The following is a 24,158-nucleotide window of genomic DNA, read 5'->3' on the forward strand; positions in this document are numbered from 1 at the left end:
ATGACAAGGCACACAAAGAATGCACAAGATGTATTCATTGATCAACTTTAGTTTGATCATTTTTTCACTTTCAAATTAGTTATGCTGCTTCCTTGCTTCCTAGTGTATGAAGTACAATCAGTTCTTATTCTTAAATTTGTTATTGTAAAATGAGATAAATTTCACCCACGAGGGGTACAGATACTGGAAGGTAAAAGATGCTTTTTTTTATTTTAGAAAACAGAATAGTCTACTTCTTTCTAGGTTGTGAAAATACTCCACAGAATAATATTAATATTTTGGATTCTCATTGATGGATTCTAAAAAGGTCAAATGCTGAAAAAAGCTTTATAAAATAGATTACTTAAATTATTTGCTTCTATCAACAAATAAAGCAAAAACTAAACTGCAACTACAACAAAGAGCATATCTCCATTACAAATAATTCCAAACAGAACACTCATGCTTTCAGGCATCTATTGTGCAAGGTAACTTATTGAAAGATAGAACGAAAAATAAGAGAGTGGTTCAACATGGTAGATTTCATCATTAACTGAAATTTGGCCTAAAAATTATATGCACATATCTTTGATGCATAAATTATTTTGGGAAGGATAGGGCATCTGGGAAGTAGGAAAGGAGAGTTAGCACTAATACATTTTTTTTTAAAGAGAAGAATCACTGACTTCAATATTTGCACTGAATGTATGCACACCTACTTAAAATCGATGTCCCTACTTAATAGATGCAAGTTGTTCTCACAATATTTGTCTGAATTAACTGGCAAAATGAAGTCAGAAAAACAATACTATGCTCAGAGCAATGATCTCTTATGTTAACTGAAAATGTCTCACATTTGGTCTTTTAAAAATTATATTTAAAGTTCACTCAACATAATGTATGTACTACCTCTCAAACCTAAAGAGAATCGTGGAGAAATAAAGAGAATCCCTAGAATGGCAATGTTGGAGGATAGATGGCACCCAGTCTAGACATCTAGACTGGTGATTATCTAGTCCAACCTCTGTATCCTGCTGCTTGGGAAATTGAACCTTCTTAAGGTCACAGCAGATGAGCAGCTAGACTCTAAGTTTCATGGAGGTGGCCACAGTTGTCCAATTTGCTCACATTTATCATCACTCCCTAACACAGTGCCTGGGTGGGTAGCTAAATGAAAGAATGAATACAAGAATGAATGAATGAGCGGTAAACTGGAAGAGATGGGCACAATTCCCCTTTCAGGAACAGGTCTGTCAGCTTCTGGGTAGTTTAAGGCGATGACTTGTTCTGATACTGCAGTCTTTCAAAAATGTTCTTTTTTGAGTCATGTTGGCTGAGGAGACAATGTCAGGTGGTACATTGTGAAGCTGGTACATTTTGAAGTTATTGTAGTTCTCTTTAATTTTTCAGTGGTACTGCTTATCAGTAGTGATGCCTGTTTCAAGAGTCTCTGTCAATTCCATCATGAGATACTCAACTTTCTGAACTGCCTTGGACATAACTTATTCACTTCCATATTATGGGCAAAGATATGTGTTTATACCCTACCCACAACTATCTTGTGCAACTTGTAGGATAATAACAGGTATTTGAGGGATAATAGCTCATTGTCACACAGCAGTTTTCAGAAATGAAGACCAGCAAGGAAGGAAGGAAGAAAAGCAAAAAGGTAAAAGCTGTGAACATTGAAACTGTTTGGTGAAAGAAGAAAAGCTGTTAGACTGGTTATAATTGGTATATCTAGGTCTCAAAGGAATATACAGACAATTGGAAAATACCTTTTCAAGTATAGGACAAAGGGAGGAAGTCAACAGCAGGTGTTGGTGTGTAAACAAGTCAAATTTAGGTGAAAGAAAAGCAGGCATGTTTCATTATGGATTCTTGGAAGCCATTCCCTGTAGATTTAAGTGGGTAAATTGAGAGTGATATTTAAAGGGCAGGAGGCAGGTCAGGCAATAGCTTCCGTGTTCCATACAGTCAGGTTCAAGTGCAACAGAGGTCTTTGTAAACAGAGTTCATGGCAGTGCTTTGTGATAGAAGAGTGGTCACTAAGACTGCTTAGGGACCCAGGTAAACTTCCAGCCTCCCTCCTCATCACGACGCACAAAGGCTTGTCCCTGGTGGAAGGAATGAGTTTTCACATTACAGTGAGGGCTCAGAGATGTGGAAAAGGCCATCTCTGTCTTGTTGGGTGACACATCAACAGCATGGTAAGGAAGAGTTTGCAGCCCTCCAGGGGGATTAGAAAGTTGATAAAGGAAATGAAAATCTTCCTGATGACTGGCAGTGCCGTGCATGGAGGTTGTTCGGTCACCTCTATAGGCAAATGGCATGTCCTCCCCAGGGACATTTTCATAATTAACTGTGTCATCTGGAAACTGGGGAAATGTGTTGGTAATTCTTGTGGGACGTGAGAAGAAGGCACTGTAGTTAGCTGATAAAGTGTCATCGATAGTGTTGAGGTCTTTTAACCCAAGTGTTTGAAGAACCCATGGGTCCACAGGGGGCCCCGGCTGCTCTTCACAGGTAGCAAATTCCCTAGAGAGGTTTCTCTTGACATTTTTGGGATGGGGGATCTCAGTAGAACAGGATTTTTGCTCTTTTGGTTTCCTCTTCCCACTTCTGAATTTTCCATATGCTTTGGAGAAGTCATCTGATGACAATAACTTCTGGAGAAATAATATTTGAAAATACACACTATCAGGTAATCAACCAAGATCAGTTTCTTTACTATATAATTTTACCTCCTATGAATATTTATTAGTCATCTTAATTCCTTAGAAAATCGATTAAATGTGTAATTTTTCTTATTGACCATACATATGCATATGCATATTATATGTATATGTTTACATGCGTATAAAGTAAAGCTGCTTAGATTAGCTTCTGATTCTAAAGTAAAATATATGATGACAAGTTTCCACTGAGAACCCTAATTCATATTTTTAATAGATCATTAAAAAAACGAAAGGAGCAGATGGTGTTTTTAAAATTTCAGTTCTGGGAGGTAACTATGATTATTAACATGACAATAACAACTAATTATTAATTGAGCATTCATTATATGCATTATCTCATTTGATGTAGATACAACTAAAAATCTTCATTAATGAAGAAACTGAGCACGGACATATATTAGTGAGTTGCTGAGGACCACTCAGCCTGGATTTAAACCTAAGCTGTCTGACTATTGTAAGGAAACCATGATTTGAACACTATGCAACACGGCTTCCTCTAATTTTATTAACTTTCATAGCCCTCCCATGTGCTTTATGTTATATTCTTCTAAATCTTGGAAAACTGAGGTGAAGAGAGATAAAAGTGCATAACTAATATCACTTACTAACATAATGACTGTCTTTTTCATGGAATAAGGGTTAGACTTAGGACCCAGGTTAATAGCAGTGAGATGTGCTCCCTTTTCAACAAATCTAACTGAATTGTAAAGGAATCAAATCTAGTGTCTTTTCTTCTCTGAACTGTTATATGCATTGAGAGTAGTAAGGTGAGAAGAAAATATAGGACAAAATCTGAATAGATATAGAAAGTCTCAAAGTTCACAGAAAAGGAAATTATGGTCAGGGTTGGGACAAATTGATGGGTCTAAGGTTTAAAACTTCAATATCAAATAATGTGGATAAAAAAACTAAAAATTTGGTTTTCTCTCTACTAAAGTGACAATGTGTTCTTGGATTATTGGTCAGTTTTAGTGAGAGTTTGAAAGTTTTTTTTCCTGAATAATCAATTTAAAAGGCAGAAAGTGTGTTTTATCAAAATACTTTCTTGAACTTTAAATAATTTCTTGTTAACTTTATCTTGTCCTTGGTTGTTTAACAAAAACCAGTGTTCTCACTTTTTAAAGAACTGTCTTTTCTTGTTTTTCCTTTAATAATTTTTTACTGAGACATAATCATATAAAGTGTACAATCAGTGGTTCACAGTATCGTCATAAAGCTGTGCATTCATCATTATAATCAATTTTTGAACATTTTCATAATTCAAAAAAACGATAAAAGTAAGAATAAAAATAAAAACTAAAAAAGAACACCCAAAACATCCCATAACTCCTATACCTCACCTATTAGAACTGTTTTTACTTAACTTTAGTTAAATTAAAAACCAAATGTTGGTTCACAATAATTCGTTTTCCTGTTTAACATAAAGGTCAAATCTGACAACTTTTGATGTTTTTCTTTCTCAATTTCAAATCCTTGAGAATATCTTATTGCTTCAAATTCTTGCAGATAACTTGTTTTTACACCTTGTAAAAAAGTGAAGTGGTAAAAATAAGTTCATTTAATGTGCTATGTGCAGTGTTCAAGAAATGTTATAAAAATTAAAAGAGATTTTCTAAACTTCTGTTGGTTAAATTTGCATGACAAAATGTCCACACAAATTGTAAAAATTATATAAAATTCCTAGAGTCTTAGCAATGTTCTCCATGTTTTATCTTGAAACTGGACTGCATGATATTAGATTAACATTGTAGTATTGTTAGTGATAGTTTTAGTTATTGTAAAGATGTTATATGTCACAGAAACAATAAAATTTCCTTGTCAGTTACATTGATTTGATCTGATACTTCTATGAAAGTGCATGCGGTCAGCTACAGGTCACACTTCATCTTCAAGAACAAAAAAAGACTTCTGAAAAGAAGCAAAGCAAGAGTATAAGTTATAGTCTTGCCTGTTAACCAACGTAATCCTGATAAAAGTATAAACGTGAACCAGAACAAAGTTTATGTTATTTTCTGTAGTTAATAATTTCAATGTAAATTGAATGTAGATATTTTTATTTCTAAAAATAGATTAATATAGAAATGACTATAAGGGAATTAGGGCCTAGATTGTAAGCTCTTACAGCAGCCACATTTGTTTCTGGGCTTCACTTGCTATTTCTACATTCTGAGATGATTTGCTTTTTGTGTGTAACCGGTAGTTCCCTAAAACTTAAAGTGCCTCCATGACACCTGAGATTCAGAGTTAAAATTCTCCAGCTCTGGAGCTGCTGGAAAAGCAAAATTAATTCTAAAAAGACAACTCCATACAGCAGCTGTTGGAAAAACTTAAGAAGGGATCAGATTTCAATTAAGAATATAAATAAGACTGATTTGATGAGCACTAAAGTGACTTATAATGTAAGCAAATGAGTAATGCCATCCATAGTTTAAGACTTTAATTCATATGCAAGATCAAGAAGAAGAGATTTATTTTATCCAAAATCTGAATTTTCTGTGGCATACTATATGATTTAAACAGTTACTCAGTTATTTTAAATAACCTAACTCAGTTTTATTTAAAAAAGAACCTAAAATAAGAAATGAGATAGTATTCTCTGTAGTTGATATAATACCTTGATGCACTACAAAATATTGAGGGCATAAAATACAAAAGCATTAGTTAAATCACTTGAAGGATTAGGGGAGAAAATCATACGATTATATGCTTCCACTCCCAGGGAATTCCTGCTGTTCTCTCAAACTCACCGAAATCATAATAAAAAAACTTAATGTCTTAAAAAAAAAGAGTAGTGAGATGTATCACTGATTTAGATGAACTAAATAACATAAAAAAATGGAGCTTGTCTAGAAGTTAGGTAAAGATTGAAGACAGAAGCACTAATGATAATAGAATAGCAAATACATAAAAATGCAAAAACCAAAGGAAGGGAGAAGAGCAAAAGGGATTTATGGGTACACTATTTATTCTTGAGTTACTAATCGCTTACTTGAACTTTAAAATTGGAGGGAAAAAATGTGAACTATAAGATGATGCTGTCAGGTACACTAAATTGCCAGTAGAAGAGATCTGGCTTCCAGCTCTATTCATAGCATTTTAGAGCTGGAGACAACTCTCACAAAAAGTCTTCTAGCCCATCCATTTACAGAGTGACTTAACTAAAGTCAAACAGAAAACAAAACAGAACAGGATGTCTCTTAGACCTGATTCCCACTCTTAATGTCTCATCCATCCAATTCTGTCTTTTGATTAACTTCTGTTGTCTCAGCAATTCTCTTGATTGGCTTTTGCTTCTTAATCAACTGCTCTTGTAATTGACTAAAATCTGCCACCTAGATACTTTAGTGAATTGAAACAAAAACATTTCTTGGAAAAGTGCTACAAGGGATTTCCAGGCATATTGCTTATTATATTTCCTACATTTAATCAAGGAGTTCTATCCAAATAGTATCCCTTCTGACTTCATTATTCTGTATTTACAAGGGGGTGGTTGCATACCTTGGCCTTTTCCTCAAGACATTTAACTAAAGCAGAATTTAGGTATTGTTTGAGGTGATTATTTTCTTCGTGTAACCTAGCAAGTTCTTCTTCCTTCTGCACCAGAGTATCCTGGAGCTGCAAGAGACAGACAATAGTTAAGGCTACTCCACAGTATTGACTTTGCAACCTTATAATACGCCATTGCTCCTCAATGTGCTTAAGCTTGATTATCCTTCTATTTGTTTTATGAATACAACCTCAGGGAGCCCTGACCCTCAAAAGCTTAAAATGAAGCCACACACTTCCCCACACCTGACTGTTCAGTTTTCTGCTCTGAATTTTTTTTAATTTTTGCAATGTGTTTGACAAGATTATAGGACTTTAAAAACTGTAACCACAAGGGAATAAGGTAGGTATGCACAAAAATAAGCTGCATGCAACTACTTAAATACAGAAAAAGGTATTGAGAAAGGTTTTGCTGGATTTCATTCTTGAAAATTAAAACAAAAAAGAGAGGATTTCCTCAGCCTCACGTTTATTTGTTTTTATGTCTACTTGATTAAAGTACTGTTTCAGGAACAAAACAACAAAGAAACAAAACATGGAAATGAAGCAATCTTTGCAACAGCTTTTATAATCATCATTCTCTTCCCAAAGTGAATAACTAATTTTATGATTAAAAAATACTATCACATTCATTATATCATTTGACCTTTCCAACAGTCCTCTGAGGTAGGCAGCACAAAAATTCTGATTTCACAGAAGAAAAAGGAGATTCAAGAGATCACATAGTGAAAATATGTATTAAGTCAGAACTTGGCTAAGGTCTTTCTACAGTAGTGGGTTGGATTTTTGTTTGCTTGTTTGTTTGTTTTTTCTGGTGCATAGATCACCGCCTTTGATCACTCTGTTACTGCATACCCACTTAGGTTCTAAATTGAAAGTCAACATGTGAATATAAAAAGGAAAATGAAAAAAATGTGACATAAAGGCAAGACTCAGTGGAAAATAGATTGCTTGAAACACAACTCGTCTCAGTGCTCCAATTATCAGCACATACCTGCTTATTTCTGTAAAGCTGAGAAGAAAGCTGGTCCTCTCCCCAGGAACACGAGCCCAGAATTGAGAAATTTGAGTCACTGTACGACTCTGTTAAAAACACCAAATGTGTAAGTGAGAAAACACAAATGCAGTTCATATGCAATAGAGAAACTCATCAAAGGACTTCAGAAGATTGAACCAGCTTAATTACCTTCTAAAAAATAGTTTTTGCCTCTACACAGTCAAATAAAATATTTAAAGTTTTAAGAAGAAGCAAGCAAGCTATGAAAGACATTATAATATGCACAGTAAAAAGAACTTTTAGGACCTAAAGTGGGGTGTTCATATTCTTCCCCCAAAATATTTATTACTACTGGCAAACTTTATAAAGACTGTCCCTTCTACATTATTAATTCATTTGAATATTTATTGAACCACTCTCCACTCGGCGTGGCACTGCAATTCCACTATGATTTTCCAATCCTTCTCTTATGTTATAAGCTTTAGCACTTGAGAATATAGTGTTTGGCTCTGGAATCAAATTCTATTTTGCATTAAACATTTCTCCCCTAGATGAACATCTCTGCCACCACTTGCCAATTAAATCTGATGGAGAATATTTATTTAGAATTCTACAGAGTAGCATTTTCTACTTTACAATAATCTGGGCATTGGTTCTCTGAAGATCTAGATGAAATGCCTCAAAACCATACCCAAATCTCATCTGTATCAGACATTATCATCTGTCTGTTATGTGTGAGTCATCAAAGAGGGTTTTTGTTGTTCATATATGACAGAAGACTATACTTGCCAATAAGAACTATGCTTGGGCATATTGAATTGGTTTCCTTTTACTTTTTTTTTTCATGTAATACAGGTCAACCTCTTGCTTTCTTCACTTTAAGAATTGTTACCTCAATATTTTTTATTAAGGTGGTATGACAAATAAAAGGATAGGAATAACATTTTAGAAACACTGAGCAGTGAGTCTATATCCTCGGATACTCTTTTCTTCTCTGACATTTGTAGTAGAAAGCTAAAATCAAACAACTGCCTACCTACCATGCAAGTGTGCCTCAATATTTTGGGTTTTTCTGTTTGTTTGTGTCTTTTTCTTAAATCTCAAAAAATCCATGTGGTAGAACCAAGAGTGCAGATTTAATTCTCAGTAGTCTGAGAGTTTTTCCTCCAGAAATTTTCATGTTAATAGAGAAGACCATTTAATATTTATAAATACTGTGTACTAAGTCACAGGTTAGAATGAATATGTAATTTACCATCATTGCTATACTTCCCTCCAAAGTTGAAGTATTCTTTGGGTGAAAAAAAAAAAAGGAATCTTTTTCTACTTAGGAGATACTGTACAAAATTTAAGATACTGTTCATAGAATTTCCTCTTATGAAAAAAAAGATTAAATTAGTACTGGTCACATTCCTCTCTCATATCTTAAGGAAGCTTTTCTGAATTTCAAAAGAAATATTCAATTTGTATCATGACTACAAAAGTATTCTACTAGAGAGGTAGTTATAAAACTTTGACCCAGACCCATGCTCCCTCAGTGACTTGAAAATCGCTGGCCCTTTGCTCTAGGAACTGCAAGATTTAGGGAGAAATATGTGTCCAAACAGTTAGAGGAAGACTCCCATTTTCACTATTCAGCAAATTCAAAACAGTAGGTTATTAGAGGCTGTAAATTGCAGGAGTCTTTAGACTTACTCTAACTTCCTATATTACCCCCTTTTCTACAGCATTCCAGCCCATGATGCTTTGCAGCCATGGGTGCTGGAAAAGGGCCCTGGTTGTACCAGGAAAGCGAACTTACCCTGTGCCTGTGGTGCTTGTTGGGGCTCTCTGTTGTCCAGGAGACCAGCAGCCCAGAAAGAGACCCAAGTCTCCCTGGAAACGTCAACACTAGATTCTGATGTTGTAGTGGAATACGGGCAATTATAGCTTTGGCCTCCTACAAAGTGCTGGTCTTGGCAAGGCAGAATGGTGTTCTGTGAAATTCAGTACAACAGGATGGAGAGGTGGGAGGGTCCCAGAAGATGGGGTGATGGGGATTTGGAGGGGAAAAAAGCAGGAGAAAGATACAGAAATTAGATGCAGTGAATCAAAAACCCTAAAAGTATTAAGTATGGATACCAGGTTAATGTTTGAGAGTCAAAATATAATTACTCTAATCACTAAAAGGGAATCATCACCTTGCTTAACCCAGTACTCTCCTGAGGCTGTCTGAGCAGAGATTGCTAGTTGATATTGGATGGACCATATTTGTAATGATCCAGGAGTATTCACTGTTGGCAATGTCTGGCCCACCTAACAGGCTACCCAGGATCTAAGCAAAGGGAATTCTACTTAATGAATCAGACATTAAAAACTAATTGATTCTCTCTCTAGAAAATGCCTTAATTATATTTCAAATAACCTTTATACTAATGCTAAGTCCAGAATGCTAAGGCTTAAATGGGCAGGATCTGACATCAAATTGTCTAACCTCCTTAGGTCAATTTTATGTTCATTTCTGAATCAGAAATTTGCCCACTTCCTGCTTTCTTTCTTCTGGCATTACAGGCTGCTGGATTCAGTGGTCATCTGAAGTTTGTTTCATACATGCACACACACACACACACATACAAACACACACACACACAACCTAGAGATAATTAAGTAAATTTTGCTCCTAACAGCATGAGCATAAAATCACTCCAAGTAAACATAGAATTGGTGCTGAAATAAGTTAGTCAACAAGCTCTATCTACTTCTCTCCATCATTAGGTCTCAATGTCCTTCCAAAGTTATCTCGCCCACTAACTGCCTGACAAGTATTCTCCACTGCGTTCTGACCCAGTGAACTCCCTATTGCCTCCCTTAACTTCCCCCCACCCCCCCACCCTGCCCCGCACACGCACACACTCCTCAACCTCAAACACAGTCTTTCCAAATATTCAAGCAGGCGCAGGTATGCAGCCTTCCTGGGTTAATTTGTACAACAGCCCATTCCTAATTATTTGTCAATGTTTAATCAGGTAAAAGCCATTCATTTCAGCAGAGCCCAGATTTGGATAAACTCTTTTTGACCACTACAAGTCTTTTGTTGGCTTGAGAACTTTCTTGGGCATAACATAATCAGAGAGAAAACAAATAAGAAGGGAAAAAAAAAAAAACAGTTAAGTGAATTAAGCCACACTTTGTTAATGTTCCCGGCAAGTTAATTTGAAAAAGCCCAGTTCTGAAATAAGTCCAGCTTGAGGAGCACAGACCAAAGAAATTCAGCCAAAAGGTTATCAAGTGGTATTTCCTTTTATTCTAAAAGCTTGTTTGCAGGCTCCTTCCCTGAGGTTATTATTGGAATTAGAGTTGAGCTATTATGCAATTGACACCTGAGAAGAAAACAAACCCCAAATACCCCTAGAGGAGTTCAAGGCCAAGTGTTTGCAAATATGTGCATAATCTAGGACAGGTGGAATGAAGAGTGAATGCAGGTAAAGAAGGAGGGAATTCAGGATTAGTAGGGAGAGTAGAAATAACAGGGCAAAAGGAGAGAGAAAGGCAGAAGTGGGGCGGAAGGAGGGGAAGGAAGGGAAGGAGGGAGGAAGGGAGATTAGAGAAAGACGGGAGAAAATGAGAGGAAAAGGGAGGTCTGGGAGGAGCCGAGAGGGCCTGTTTTAATGGGCAGAGGTGGCAGAAAAATCTTGCTTCCAGGGTGGAAGAAATTCTAAATGCGAAGTTTACTAGCTTGTAAAGCCCGAGGTTCCGCAGGCGGACTAGCCAATGCCAGCTCCTCACTTACCATCTTGCAGTGGAAGAAGGCGCTGCAGAAACTGAGCCCACTCTTAATTTTTCAGTAAAGCCCGTTGGAGCTTTAAATGGGACTGAGGGGAGGAGCTAGGAGAGGCGAGTTCTAATCTGCAGGAGTGTGCGGTGACGCCGCCGCGGGGCTTCTGGCCAGCACCGCCCCCTGATTTGGTGCGAGGCTGTCAAACTGGTGACGTGAATCTGGAGACAACCAGCCTGAAAACAAAAGTCACTCGCACCCACGGCGCCCACCGCGCCGGGAGTCAGAACCACCGGTGCTCGACCCTGGGACACGGCTCGCGGGGTCCGTCTCAGGTGCCCAGCGCTGCTTCAAACTCGGCGCCAGAGCCGGCTCGCCGCGGACTAGGGACCGCGTCAGGGGCTGGCGGGGCCAACGCAGTCCGGCCCCACGCGGCGGCCGGGCGGGGTGGCCGGGCAGGAGCCGCCGGCCCGCGTGCCAGGGCATCGGGTCAGGAAAAGCCCAGAGCATCTCAAGGATGAGAGCAGCACTTGAGGAAGCCCGAGGAGCACTGAGATTTTCCTGTATCTTCCGGCCACTGGATAACAAATTTAATATCAGTTTGCTGTATGATGTTGCAAGTTGATTGGTTGGGGTTTTTGTTTGTTTCGTTTTGCCTTTTGTTGTTGTTGTGAGTTTCTTTTTTGGTGGGCTTCATTTTCCCCAGCTGTCAAGTGGGTGTTAATTGTGAGGTGCCCTATGTCCATTCTAAGATGTAAGCTTCACTAGAAGGGCGCTCTCTGTCCCTTTTGTTCACTGCTATTCCCGAAGTGCCTGTAACAGTTCCCTGCAGATAATAGGTGCTCAATAAATATTTGTTGAAAGTATGAATGAATGGAATCTCTACTTAAGCGACCAATTTAGGAATCTGAAGTGGCTTTCTCTGTGTTGGTGCTGTCTTCATGACTACTGTTATGTAAGATAAACTGTTATAATTAAGAGAACGATATATGCTAATTCTTCTCAATCACGGTATTTTGATTGTCATTTTCTTTTCTCTTACATTTCATCCTCACACCAATCCTATGGTATTATTTCCAGAAGAGAAAGATGAGCCCCACCAAGTTTAAAACCATTCATCTCCTAGCACCAATAGCCAATTCTTCCTTCAATTTAGGAACTACATAAATACAAAGCAGTTGACAATAACCCTAGGACGTGGTATTCTTATTGTGCCGATTTTGCAGGGTGGCAAAAGAAGCACCAAGTAGCTTAAGAAATTTGACCAAGGTTAAGGCATGCCAATTTTAATAAGACATAACCAACGTTAACAGAAATAGGAAGTGGCAGATTCAGCACTTGGACCTGAGACGTCTGTCTGCAGCATCCATGCTCCTGTCCTAACTGACCACACACATGCCTTTGACCAGCTCTGACTTCTTTATTCTAAATTGTCAAGCATGGGTACTTGGCACTGACTTATTTCAGTGTGAAGCCCTACAGTGATGATGTGAAAAAGGATCCCCTCTCTGCTCTCAATGCTCACCTGGAGAGGAAGCCCTGGCAATATGACTCTGAGAACGTGGGGAAAGTAGATCAAACTGTATCTATGTTGTGAGAATCAATGATCTGCTTCGTAACAGAGAACTACTTATGTTTTAGTGCCGCCAATATGCCAATATGCAGCCTGCTTGGCAAAACTCTAATTAGGTTTGGGATGCGCACCACTGCTTTAAGAAGAGAAAGTGGTGGTTTTGTTTTTGAAAGTGGTCACAAATGAGATGTGAGCCTCTGGAAGACACAGTTTTTTAGCTCTAAAAATGATACTAAATGGATAACTGAGCTAATGCGACATGAAAAAAAAAGAGCATGGAGGCTTGGATCCAAACATACCTGGGTTCAACTTGCTGCTCTACTCTTTGAGACTGAACCACCTGGGATTATATTTTCAAGGTATCTAAATCTTCAGTTAACTCATCTAGCAAATTATGATAGTGATACCTGCTGCTGAGGTATATTACAAGGTGACTGCCCATGCTTGTAAAATCCCCAATTAACTGCCTAAATCATGAATAGTAGCTATTATTACTGTTATATGGAAGAAATGTCTTTTAGCATATTACATTGCTGTGCCTTGCTTATTAAAAGTAGCTAAAACGAAAGCTACATTTATAAAGCATGTTATTTTAAGGGTGAGGAATGTATTTTCAGAAGTCTTTGATGGATTTTAAGCACACAAATGTCTATAAATCATTAACTACTTTAGCTTAGTATGAGTGGGAGTGTATATGGTAGCAGAGAATCCCTAATATTAAACAGTTAAAAACTGTTGACAATTGAACATAAATCAGAAGATAAAGCTTTCCTAAAATCATAAACTGATGGAAAAAAATTCAAAATTCTAAGATCTGATTTAAGCATATCTTTTTATTCGTGCATCTTCTGTGTAAGCCTAAGTTTTATTTTTTTGTTTGACAATTATTTAAAAAAAATCATATATATGTATGTATATATGATAGAAACAAGTATATCTTCCTTAGTGATTGCAACTCCTGTATGTGTTTCTTTTCCTATGAACAATGAGATCAGTTAAAAACTACCTTTTGTATTGTGGCTGAAGGGATGGTGTTAAAAGGGAGGCTGCTAATAGCAGCCCAGTTGTTGAATCAGGGTAGAGCCTCCTGCCAGGGCAAAGATAAAACAAAATAGGAGGTAACTTGACCTGCATACAAACCAAAACTGCAGACAGAAAAGGGTAGAGTGTGATCAGAGGTGGGCTGGGGAGGTAAATAGACTGGCATATGGGATGTTCTTTCCTTTCACCCCTGGAGGACACTTTACTCGATTACCCTATTAGTGGATTCAGTAGCATATGCAATAAAAGAACAGTTTTTAAATGTTCTTTATAAACGCAATTTTCCCATCGCTTCAGAAGCTGAATCTCTGACTAGTAAAAAAGATAGTGTTTATGCTTTTCTTTACAAGTGAAGAAAAGCATGATGATCCTCAGAGAAAATTCAGCGCAGTAAACGTTGCGCATTGGAACATTAAACACTTGCATGTTTAGCAAAGTTGGAAACCATGACACATTTAATTTGTTGAGGCATGCTTTTGAATTTCACAACTGCAGAGTGATGTGCAGTGGTCAGCCATGTTGAGGTAGACAGAGACTTGCCTACTATCCAGCACCTGCATGTCAGCCTAGCTGTGTAGGAAGAAATCATTACGTATGCAGTAACTCATGCAGTGGTTAAAAATAAATAAATAAATAACTGTTTCTACAGAAAGAAAAGGTATTAAAAGAAAGTCAGCTGTGGACGGGCCACTGTGGCCCGTTCTTACCTGCTATGCCGAGACCCGGGTTCGATTCCCGGTGCCTGCCCATACAAAATAAATAAATAAATAAATAAAATAAGAAAGTCAGCTGTTAACTCCGGCCACAGAAATGAAAACTAAGTTAGTGAAATATCTATCAGGCTATTAGCTAGAAAAGAGAAAGGCGTTGGGTAAATTAAAGATTGAAATGTTCAGTTTGGGGCTTACTCATATAATCTCCTATATGGAAATGACACAGGAGAAAAAGGTTTGTGTTCTTCTTTATTGGAGTTTTAGCCAGGGATTTATTTTAATAGCTTTATAACTAGCTTTAGTCCTTTATTTATAGACTCACTCAATGATTGCCTAATTTTTCAATTTTACTTGACTCTATTTTATTAAGGAAAATCATATGCTATAGTGATATTCACAAATTTGAAGACTTTTAAGTCTAGGGATATATCTTTCAAATATCAACTACCTACATGATATATGAAGAATATCTTACATATGGATGCAGGTCTGGATTTATTATGCAAAGTGCGGCAAAACTTTGTCTGCCCAGTAGTATTGTTTCTTGGTCTTCCTGGTAATGTATCACTTAAACATAATATTTGAGGAAATCTGAATAAATAATGAGGTTTAGGAGCTCTCACTATCCCCAGGCCCTATCAGGCTACCCTGAGGGCAAAGGGGATCAATGCCCCAAATACCTGTAACTTATTGTGTCTTGGTCACTGATTGGGAAGCTCTGCTTTGTGGTGTCAAACTGGAATAAAATAGTCTCATTCATACTATGAAAATGCATGTAAAATGATGAAATTAACTTGGCATCACCACAAAGGTTAGAGATGTTGAAATCCAATCAAACAGCACAAAGCCAACACAACTCAACTCCCCATTACTTTACTCTAACTGCGTTAGAAAATAATTTAACTTGTGGGTTATTACCATTACTATACACTAGGGATATGATATTCCAACTGCAACTTGAAATAAAATGCATTTATGCTTTCAGGAGCACTGTATTTTCACAAATTAAATTTCGGTGCCTTCATTGTTCTTGAAATTCCTCTGAGGGATTTTTGATCTAAAGGTTAGCGGATAGAATGCTGACTAGGAGTTAAAGGTCTGAAAGGGGACCTGGCACTGGCCATGATATACAATCTTATCATGAAGATAACAGAAATCAGGAAGCCACAGTCTGGTTTCTTCAACAAGCTTTGTTCAGAGAATAATAGGAGCAAATTTGGTCAACAAAGACCCAATTCCTTAAAAACCTGTCATTATCAGAGAAACTGCAATAATGTGATTTGTTTCATGCAAAAAAGGCAAAGAAATATGTTTAAATACAGTATTGTAAGCTACATTGAGGTTATAATTTCATTGTTTCTCATCTACAAAAGTATTGACTAAATTTTTGTTAACTCAATATTTTGTGGCAAAATCACCTTATCTACAGTCAAATCTAAAACATTACTTGAAATCAGTATTAACAAAATTAGTTTTATATTATGTTTTCCACATTCTTTTTCTCCCCCTCAAAATGAGAGCAAAATGCTGACCGTAAGCCAATGGAAGCATTTATATATTCTAAAATAATCTGAGAAAAAACACAGAAAATCAGATGATGAAATTAATATGTATAACAGCATTAAAACAAAAAAAAAAATTCTAATATGAAGAAAGTGCCCTGCTAACAGCAAAACTTCAATATCCTCTATAAATGTACATAAAAATGACCATGGTGAAGACAGTGCAGATATTCTTTATTAGCTTTATCCAACCAGAAGCCTTCCTGCTTCTTTAACATCTCTGCATAACCAAATCACTGCCAATATTTCAAACGCATAAATTTCAATAGCTTTATTTTTAGGTGAGAGGGCAGCAAGACAAGCAAACAAATTGACCAAGTTCTTTACAAAATGGAATATTTTTGTGTTGAACACAAATTGGGAAAAACAGGTTGCAGATTGGCAGAAGTTGCATATTTTTAAAACATTGCTTAACAGCCATTCATTGTGTATTCCTTAATTTCTCGCTCACTGTCTCTGTTTATAAATGTACGTGTTTACACATACATATCCATGCATCTGGAAGAAGCAGTGAAGCCCACTGCCTTGAAATATTTACAGATGGAAAAAAAAAATTTTAGGCAACAGCAAAGTGTTCTCCATTCCTTATTTTTAAAAACCCTGAGAAGAGATTTTTTTGATTTAGTGAGATAGGGAGAAGGAAGAGAACATTTTCCTCCCCATATTGATGTATCGTGTCTACATGATATCTGCTTTCTCTGTTCCATCTAAAGAAACCTTACAGTAACAGGCTCTGCCCAAGCTGGAGGAGCGTGTGGCCAGACAATGTCACCGATGATAGTGTGAGTAAATCTATATTATTCTAAGGTAAATATTAGAAAAACTAAAACATAATAAATATCAGAAAACCCAATACTTCAGGTTGCAGAACGCATAAGTTCTGTTCTGAAATCTTTTTTCAATGATGAAATTATTTTTTATTTCTATGTATCAGTCTTTTGTGTCTATTAGGCTTTGTAATAAGATTGAAATAATCAGGAGAAAATAAAAAGATATATTTACGTATATATATACATACACATGTTCTAGTTTGCTAGCTGTCAGAATGCAATATGCCAGAAATGAAATGGCTTTTAAAAAGGGGAATTTAATAAGTTGCTAGTTTATAGTTCTAAGGCTGAGAAAATGTCCAGATAAAACAAGTCTATAGAAATGTCAAATCAAAGGTATCCAGGGAAAGATACCTTGGTTCAAGAAGGCCGATGAAGTTCAGTGTTTCTCTTTCATTCTGGAAAGGCACATGATGAACACAGTCACAGTTTCTCTCTCTCGGCTGGAAGGGTACAGGGCAAGCAAGGCATCATCTGCTAGTTTTCTCTCCTGGCTTCGTGTTTCATGAAGCTCCCTAGGAGGCATTTTCCTTCTTAATCGCCAAAGGTCTCTGGCTGGTGGACTCTGTTTCTCATGGTATGTCGTTCTTCTCTGTTCTCTCTGAATCTCTCATTCTCCACAATGTTTCCTCTTTTATAGGATGCCAGTAAACCAATCAAGACCCACTCAAATGGGTGGAGACACATCTCCCCTAATCCAGTTTAACAACCACTCTTGATTGGGTTACATCTCAGGGAGATGATCTAATTACAGATTCAAACATACAGTATTGAATAGGGATTATTCTGCCTTTACGAAATGGGATTTTGATTAAAACATGGCTTTTCTAGGGTCCATACATCCTTTCAAACCAGCACAATATGTATATGTACATCACAAAGTCTATGATGTTCAGCCATATGAGACTGTTTTAAGAACCTTAAAATATTCCTATCATTTAAGCCAGCAAGCACAAAAGAAATTAATTTCTGAAAATAAGAAATTCAAACAAAAATGATGTACAATATTGTTTATCACATCAGTGTAACAAACATTTGTTAAAAAGAATATAAATGTGCAACAATGACTATACCAGTAAATTACAGTATATCCATAATATAGATTGTGTATCTATAGAAAATCTTTTGGGAAAAAAACTGACATGGAAAATCGTATGTTACCTAAAATACCTGTAAATAAATATATTTTGACAAATTAACAAAGAAGGAAAGAAATATGCCAATATGTTGATGGTGTTTATTGTTTTGTAAGAGAAGTACTGTGATTATGATTCTACTTTTCACCCTCCTGTACATTATAGAAATTTTATAAGGTGAATGTTTTGCTTTTATAGTCAGAAAAAGTTTTAAAAATATATCTGAAATCATCCAGATGATCAGAAGTGATATATTTTCTTTGTGGATTAACAGCAGAACTAAAATTAAAGCAATTTAAACAGTAATGATAATATTTGTATGTATATTGGTTAAAACAAGTATTCCATATGTTTCAACTTTTATCCACATTTACAAGGTGATGAGTGAGGGTCAGGGAAGAAAAGATGTTTTCTTCCCCACAAGAACAAACATATTTTTTAAAATTGTGCAAATCTACACAGCGGAGAAAAATAACTTTACAAAAAAAGTTACTTTATTCAATACTGCATTGCTCCAAAACACCCATAACTATAAAAGTATATTAGGGATTTGACACCAGGATGAAAAGATGGTAAAATGCAAGACATTTGGGGATTTTTACTTTGATATAGAACATGGTTTTCACAAGGAAAAAATAGGGTATGATTATATTCTTCAAATTAAATGAATTATTGAAGAGATTAAATAGAATGAAAACCAATAGGTAGAAGTAACAAGTTGGCAGATTCCAGCTCAAGAGAGACAGACATTTCTAACACTCAATACTATGCTACGTGGAACTCTGTAATGAGTTCTTGGTCACTAGAGAAATTCAGAGAGAGGCTGTATCACCAGTAATGTTATACGTGTTAGGTTTCTATCATACACTGGGAATACCAAGAAGAAATGCTCTTTAAAATTATTTCCAATCCGAAGAACCCAATTCAGCATGATTTTGAGATTAGACATCCGTAGTTTTTTTAATTAATTCTGACGCATATCATTAAAGGGACAAGGGAGCTCCTTGCCTTTGCTGAGATCTACTGGAACTTCCACCCGATGAAAGGTGATAGCAGAAAGAGCCAACAGTGAGTAGAAATGTTGGTGTAAAGTAGAATCACTGCTAATCTCCAGTCCTAAAGCATCCTTTCTCTCCATTTTCAGAGTCTCTAGGTTCTTAGTACTAGTCAGAAAAAGTAGGAGGAACACATTTAGGGAGAGGATATACTGAAGCTTTAGGGAAAAGAAGAATACAGAGCTGCAAGGATCTTCACAGGTCCTGTTACAACAGGGTTCAAGAGAGGGTTAAAGGTCACCAAATGGAGCCCTCCTCTCACCTTGCTACTCTGATTATGCCTATGGGAACTCCAAAATAAGATCCACTGCAGGTTTTCCAGAAAATTGAAAACATAGAGCAGATGAAAACCTTTATTTCAGATATAAATATTAATAAATTAAAACAAAGAATACAAGAAGGAAAAAATAGGCCCAAAATGGGTCATCAGAAGAAGGGAAAGAGAATGTGAAGACTCTGATTCATGGAATCTGTTGTTTTATTGAGTCTAATACATTAGAAGACAAGTGTTTCAGATTGCTAAAGCTGCCGAAATGCGATATACCAGAAATGAGTTGGCTTTTAACAACGGGGATTTATCAAATTACAAGTTATAATTCAAATGCCATGAAAACATCCAAATTAAGCCATCCAGAGAAAGATACCTTGATTCTCAAGAAAGGCCCATGGCATCCTGGGTTCATCTGTCACATGAAAGGCATGTGTCTGGCATCTGCTGGTCTTTCACTGCCTGATTGTGTTGCTTTCAGTTTCTGATTCCAATGACTTTCTCTCTGAGCTTCTATGAGTCCTCGCTTCCTCCTCCAGGGACAGCTCTCTGAGCTCTCTGTATCCTGTGAGTCCACTTTCAGCATCTTCAGGCATTTCTTTCTGTCTCTCTGCCTCTCTGTCTCTCTCTGTCTCTCTGTCTCTGTCTCTCTCTTGGCTCTGTATCAGCTCTCTCCAAAATGTCTCTGGTCATTTCTTTTCTCTCTCTAAATGTTTCTGGGCTCTCTCTGCTTTCACTGTATTTTTATCTTCTCACAAAGGACTCTAGTAAAAAGGATTAATACCTCTAATTGGATGGGTCGCATCTCCATGGAAAATCTAATCAAAAGGTCCTGTCCACAATAGGTCTGCACCCACAAGAATGGACTGGAAGAACATGGCTTTTCTGGGGTTCATAACGGTTTCAAAGCAACATAACAAGTATTTTATCTTACTTTTTTTGTGGAACTATGTTTTGGCCTCTAATCTTTTGTTCTCTTTCACTTAGCCATTTCAGTGGAGGCAGCAGCTTGCACTTTTCTTTTTGCATTGGGAATGTAACTATGCTTTAGTTGAAATTGTGTGTATGGAACAGTGAATGTCATATATTTAGTGGTCCTCAAAAATCATATATTCTAGATGAAGTCAGAAAAAGTGGGTAGAAATTACAGGTACACATATTTACAGTCAATAGTAAAAGTACTTTTAAAGGAGTTTTCAAAAAAAAAAGGAAAGATTTTCTTTAAGAAATATGGGTTCACATACTTGAATGTTTTCCATCAAAGGCCTGAAAGCAGAGACATTATTTAGTGAATGCAAGCAAACAATCACTCAAAAGCAAGTGAGCTCCCCTTGCAATTCATGTCACCCTATGTAAGCACTGAGGATAAAGCATTGAACAAAATGGACATGGTCTCTTGTCTTAATGGTATTTATAGTGAGGGCAATGGTGACATCGCACATCTCTTTATGTAAATTGGAAATGTGATGAGTACTACAAAGCAGGAATTATAAGGTGCTGAGGGAGTGTTGAAACCATATTCCTAGCCCGCTGGACCTGGGGGAAGGAAGCTGGGAGTAGATGGAGGTGTCAAGGATATTTTCCTGAGGAAATGACATTTCAGCCCAGACTTAAAAGAAGAGTAGGTGTTGGCAGTGAAGAGGAGTAGGGGAAATATGCATCAAGGAGGGGGAACGAGCACATTCAAAGGCCCTGGTGCACATATCAGGAACAGCAAGCGTGGCGTGTAGTGGAGCAGGACTAGATCAGGCAGGCGTTCTCCAGATGATCAGCCTAGATATCTATCCTAAGAACAATGGGGGCTATGGAAGGGTTTTAACTAGTAGGCTGAAATTAGATTTGTTTTCAAAGCACCGAATGCTGGGTGGAATAATGGCCTTCCAACCATGATGCCTGAAATGAGCCACTTTCTCCAATTAAATACTTCTTGAGCATTTATAGGCCCCCAATCCTTATGGAACCCCATTTAAAAACAAAACCAAAACATCTTTTATATTGGCTCAGTATAATTTCCAAGGATTTATATATTTGGACTCACAAAATTTAGGATATAAAGGGACTTTCGAGTGTCCCATCTAATCTTCTCTACTCTCCTGAGACCTACCTAAGAGGTTAATCAAATTGCCCAAGTCCTCCAACTGTTAAATCCAAAGCTAAAACTAGAAGATCTCCAGACTCCCATCTAAACTTACCATAAAAAATTGTTCATTCATGAATGATTAGTAATTGTAATAATTTTGCAGTGTTTGTTGGGCAGTTACATTTTAAACATGAGATCTTGGTCAATTACATTTTTCTTTTATAATAATTTAGAATTGTGAAAAATGATTACAGTGCCTTTCTTTGGTTATTCTAAGTATCATGAGAAACATTCATCTAATCTCCTGAAATGAAATTAGTTATATTAGCCATGTTCTGTCCCTTGTTTAAGTATCATTGTGCAGGATAAGACACTTAAATATTAAAAATACCATATTTTATCACTAAAATGAACTCTGACTGCAGGAAGACTTTTCTAATCATAGAAACAATTTTCACAAAGGGAGGAAATTCAAGATATTTTTAATGCGAGTGCATTAAAAAGTCTTATGTACAAAAAGCCAAAGGGAAAAGGCATGTAAAATTTTAACTTTTATTGTATATTAAGAGCACCTATAAAGATTGTTGAGTCTACTATAAATACGCCATTGAAATTATTGTATTTTATTAAATACTGTACTTTTTTTTCATGGTTCCCCAATCATTCCCTGACCAATTCTTTTTTTAAACCAAAATGAATTTATACTTTGAGAATTTGTCCATATTTCCCTCTCTCCACTGGGAGAGTAAATGTAGAGTCTCCCTCCGTCCGTTTCTCTCTCTCTCCCCCTGCCCCACTGCACTCACCTCTGGAATCCAGCCACCTGTTATGAGCAAGATTAGGCCACATGTAGGAAGGTGTTCCAGATGACAATCTCAGGTCTCAGCCCTTGGCCAGGGCCAAAACCAAAACATGAGACTGAGAAAGGCTTCTGAGGATTCCAGGCCCAGCCTTCTAGCCACACAGCCCACACAATGGAGCAGAGATTAGTCGTCCCTACCTGAGCCTTGCTCTCCTGAACTGCAGATGTTTTAGCAATGCTATCACTTTCAGCCAGGCTTTTCGACCTTGACATCACTGACATTTTGGACACAAGTCTTTGTCATGTGGGACTTTCCTGTGCATTGTAGGATGTTTAACAGCATCCCTGTCCTGATGCCAGTAGCAGAACTATCCCTAGTTGGTGACAATGAAAATGTTCCTTGGAGTCAAAATCACACCCTGCTGAGAATCACTGCATTAAGTCACTAAATTTTGAGATTATTTGTTATGTAGCTCTAGTGATACCCTACCATCTATCCCCGCTTACATAATTTATGCTCACAAGCACTTATATATAATACATAAGCATATACTATCCAGGGTCACTTTTAACATCGTTTTATGAAAGAGTAGGGCCATATTATATAAACGCACCTGCACATTTCTTTCTCATTCAATATTATCTTGTAGAGATCAAGTAAACTGGGGTAATTTTGATGCATTCTATTGCTTTATCTATAAAATATTTTATTGGCTAAATTATTATATTGTTTAAACAATATTACATAATATATTAAATGATTCCTCTCATAATGGATGTTCAGCTTATTTCCCATTTCTATTTCTATAATTATTGTGTAATAAAATATCTTCATACATATATCCTTATGCAGTGGTGATTGTTGCTTAGGGATATATCTCCAGCAGAGTGATTGCTGAGTCAAAGGTTTAATAATTTTAGTAGATGTTGGTAGACTGTTCTTTCTAAATTGGCTGTAACACTTCACATTTCAACTAGCTACAAACTTCTTTTCGTTTGTTAATAAAATTCCATACCCCTCATATATATACATATGTATGTATATGTATAATTTCTTCTCAGTCCTGTCCCACATAGCTAATTTCTAAGTATTTTCATATGTGGGGTATGTGTGCACATTATTTTGAATGACTTTTGTATTCTGTTTCCATTTCTGGGTGCTTCAGAGATTGAGAAAAAACTATTGATTTATGTATGTATGTCATATCCAATTTCCTTATAAATTCATATTAATTCTAATAGATTTTTAAAAATATCTCTTGGGTTTTCTAGGCACACACTTTTTCCAATATTAATTCGAGTTTGTTTTCTTATTCTATTGCTTTCAGCACATTTCAGCCCAAACTGAATACTAAGGACAAAAGCCTTAGTAAAAAATTCCTTTATTGCTTTGCTGTTTATAACATTAGTTGTTTTATTTGCATATGGCCACTTATGAAGCGTAAGTAGTTTTCTCTCATTTTGGTTTATTTGGTGTTGTTATGACAAAGGGTTACTCAATTTTATCAAGGGCCTTTCAATGTCTCTTTATATAGGTTTTCTTATAATGAATCACACCTCCGTTACTTGAATACACTCAATTTGGTTATATTTTATTTTTCTTTTGATATATTGATGATATTTACATCTAGATTTGCAAATGGAATTGGATACACAGATTTTTTTATGTTGTTATTTAAATCATGCTGTCTTCATAAAATGTGTTTGGTATATTTACACCATTTTCTATTATCTATTATGTTCAAATAACTTTCAAAGAAATTATTCATTAAAGATATGATTAAAACACCTGTGAAATTATGTGTTCCTTCAATTTTTCTCTATAATAATTGATCATTTCAAATTTTCCACTCAATATTTTTTATCAAGATATAAAATTTTATAATTATATACTTTGCTAAAAATCATTCATTTGCTCTAGGTTTTCAAATGTGTTGTCATAGAACTGCACATCATAATATTTTATTATTTTTCAAAAACCTTCTGTAGTTAAAGGTTTCTTTTGCCTTTAATCAGGCTTACACAGAATTTATCATTTTATGGGATTTATTTTAAAAGTTTTTGATTTATTTATCTTTTGTATT

General features: G+C 36.3%; 1 protein-coding gene across 1 annotated transcript; it reads right to left on the bottom strand.

Moving 5' to 3' along the window:
* Window positions 1-594: 594 nt before the first annotated feature.
* GMNC (geminin coiled-coil domain containing) lies at window positions 595-11,107 on the bottom strand. The gene is made up of 5 exons (XM_077117535.1): window positions 11,030-11,107; window positions 9,062-9,236; window positions 7,258-7,346; window positions 6,216-6,332; window positions 595-2,648 (listed from the first exon to the last, which is right to left on the bottom strand). Exons 1-5 carry the CDS (start codon window positions 11,030-11,032, stop codon window positions 2,028-2,030), a joined length of 1,005 nt encoding a protein of 334 aa, XP_076973650.1. The 5' UTR covers window positions 11,033-11,107; the 3' UTR covers window positions 595-2,027.
* Window positions 11,108-24,158: the final 13,051 nt, after the last annotated feature.

This window comes from Tamandua tetradactyla, chromosome 10 (genome assembly GCF_023851605.1).
Source record: "Tamandua tetradactyla isolate mTamTet1 chromosome 10, mTamTet1.pri, whole genome shotgun sequence".
Classification (NCBI taxonomy): Eukaryota; Metazoa; Chordata; class Mammalia; order Pilosa; family Myrmecophagidae; genus Tamandua; species Tamandua tetradactyla.

Bases quoted from the DNA above. Each gene is read 5' to 3' on its own strand.
- GMNC (XM_077117535.1), bottom strand. The intron at 6,333-7,257 runs GTATGTGCTGAT...TGTCTCTTGCAG, and splicing joins AGCTTTACAGAAATAAGCAG to CTCCAGGATACTCTGGTGCA. The intron at 2,649-6,215 runs GTATGCAACCAC...TTATTTCTCCAG, and splicing joins GTCTTGAGGAAAAGGCCAAG to AAGTTATTGTCATCAGATGA.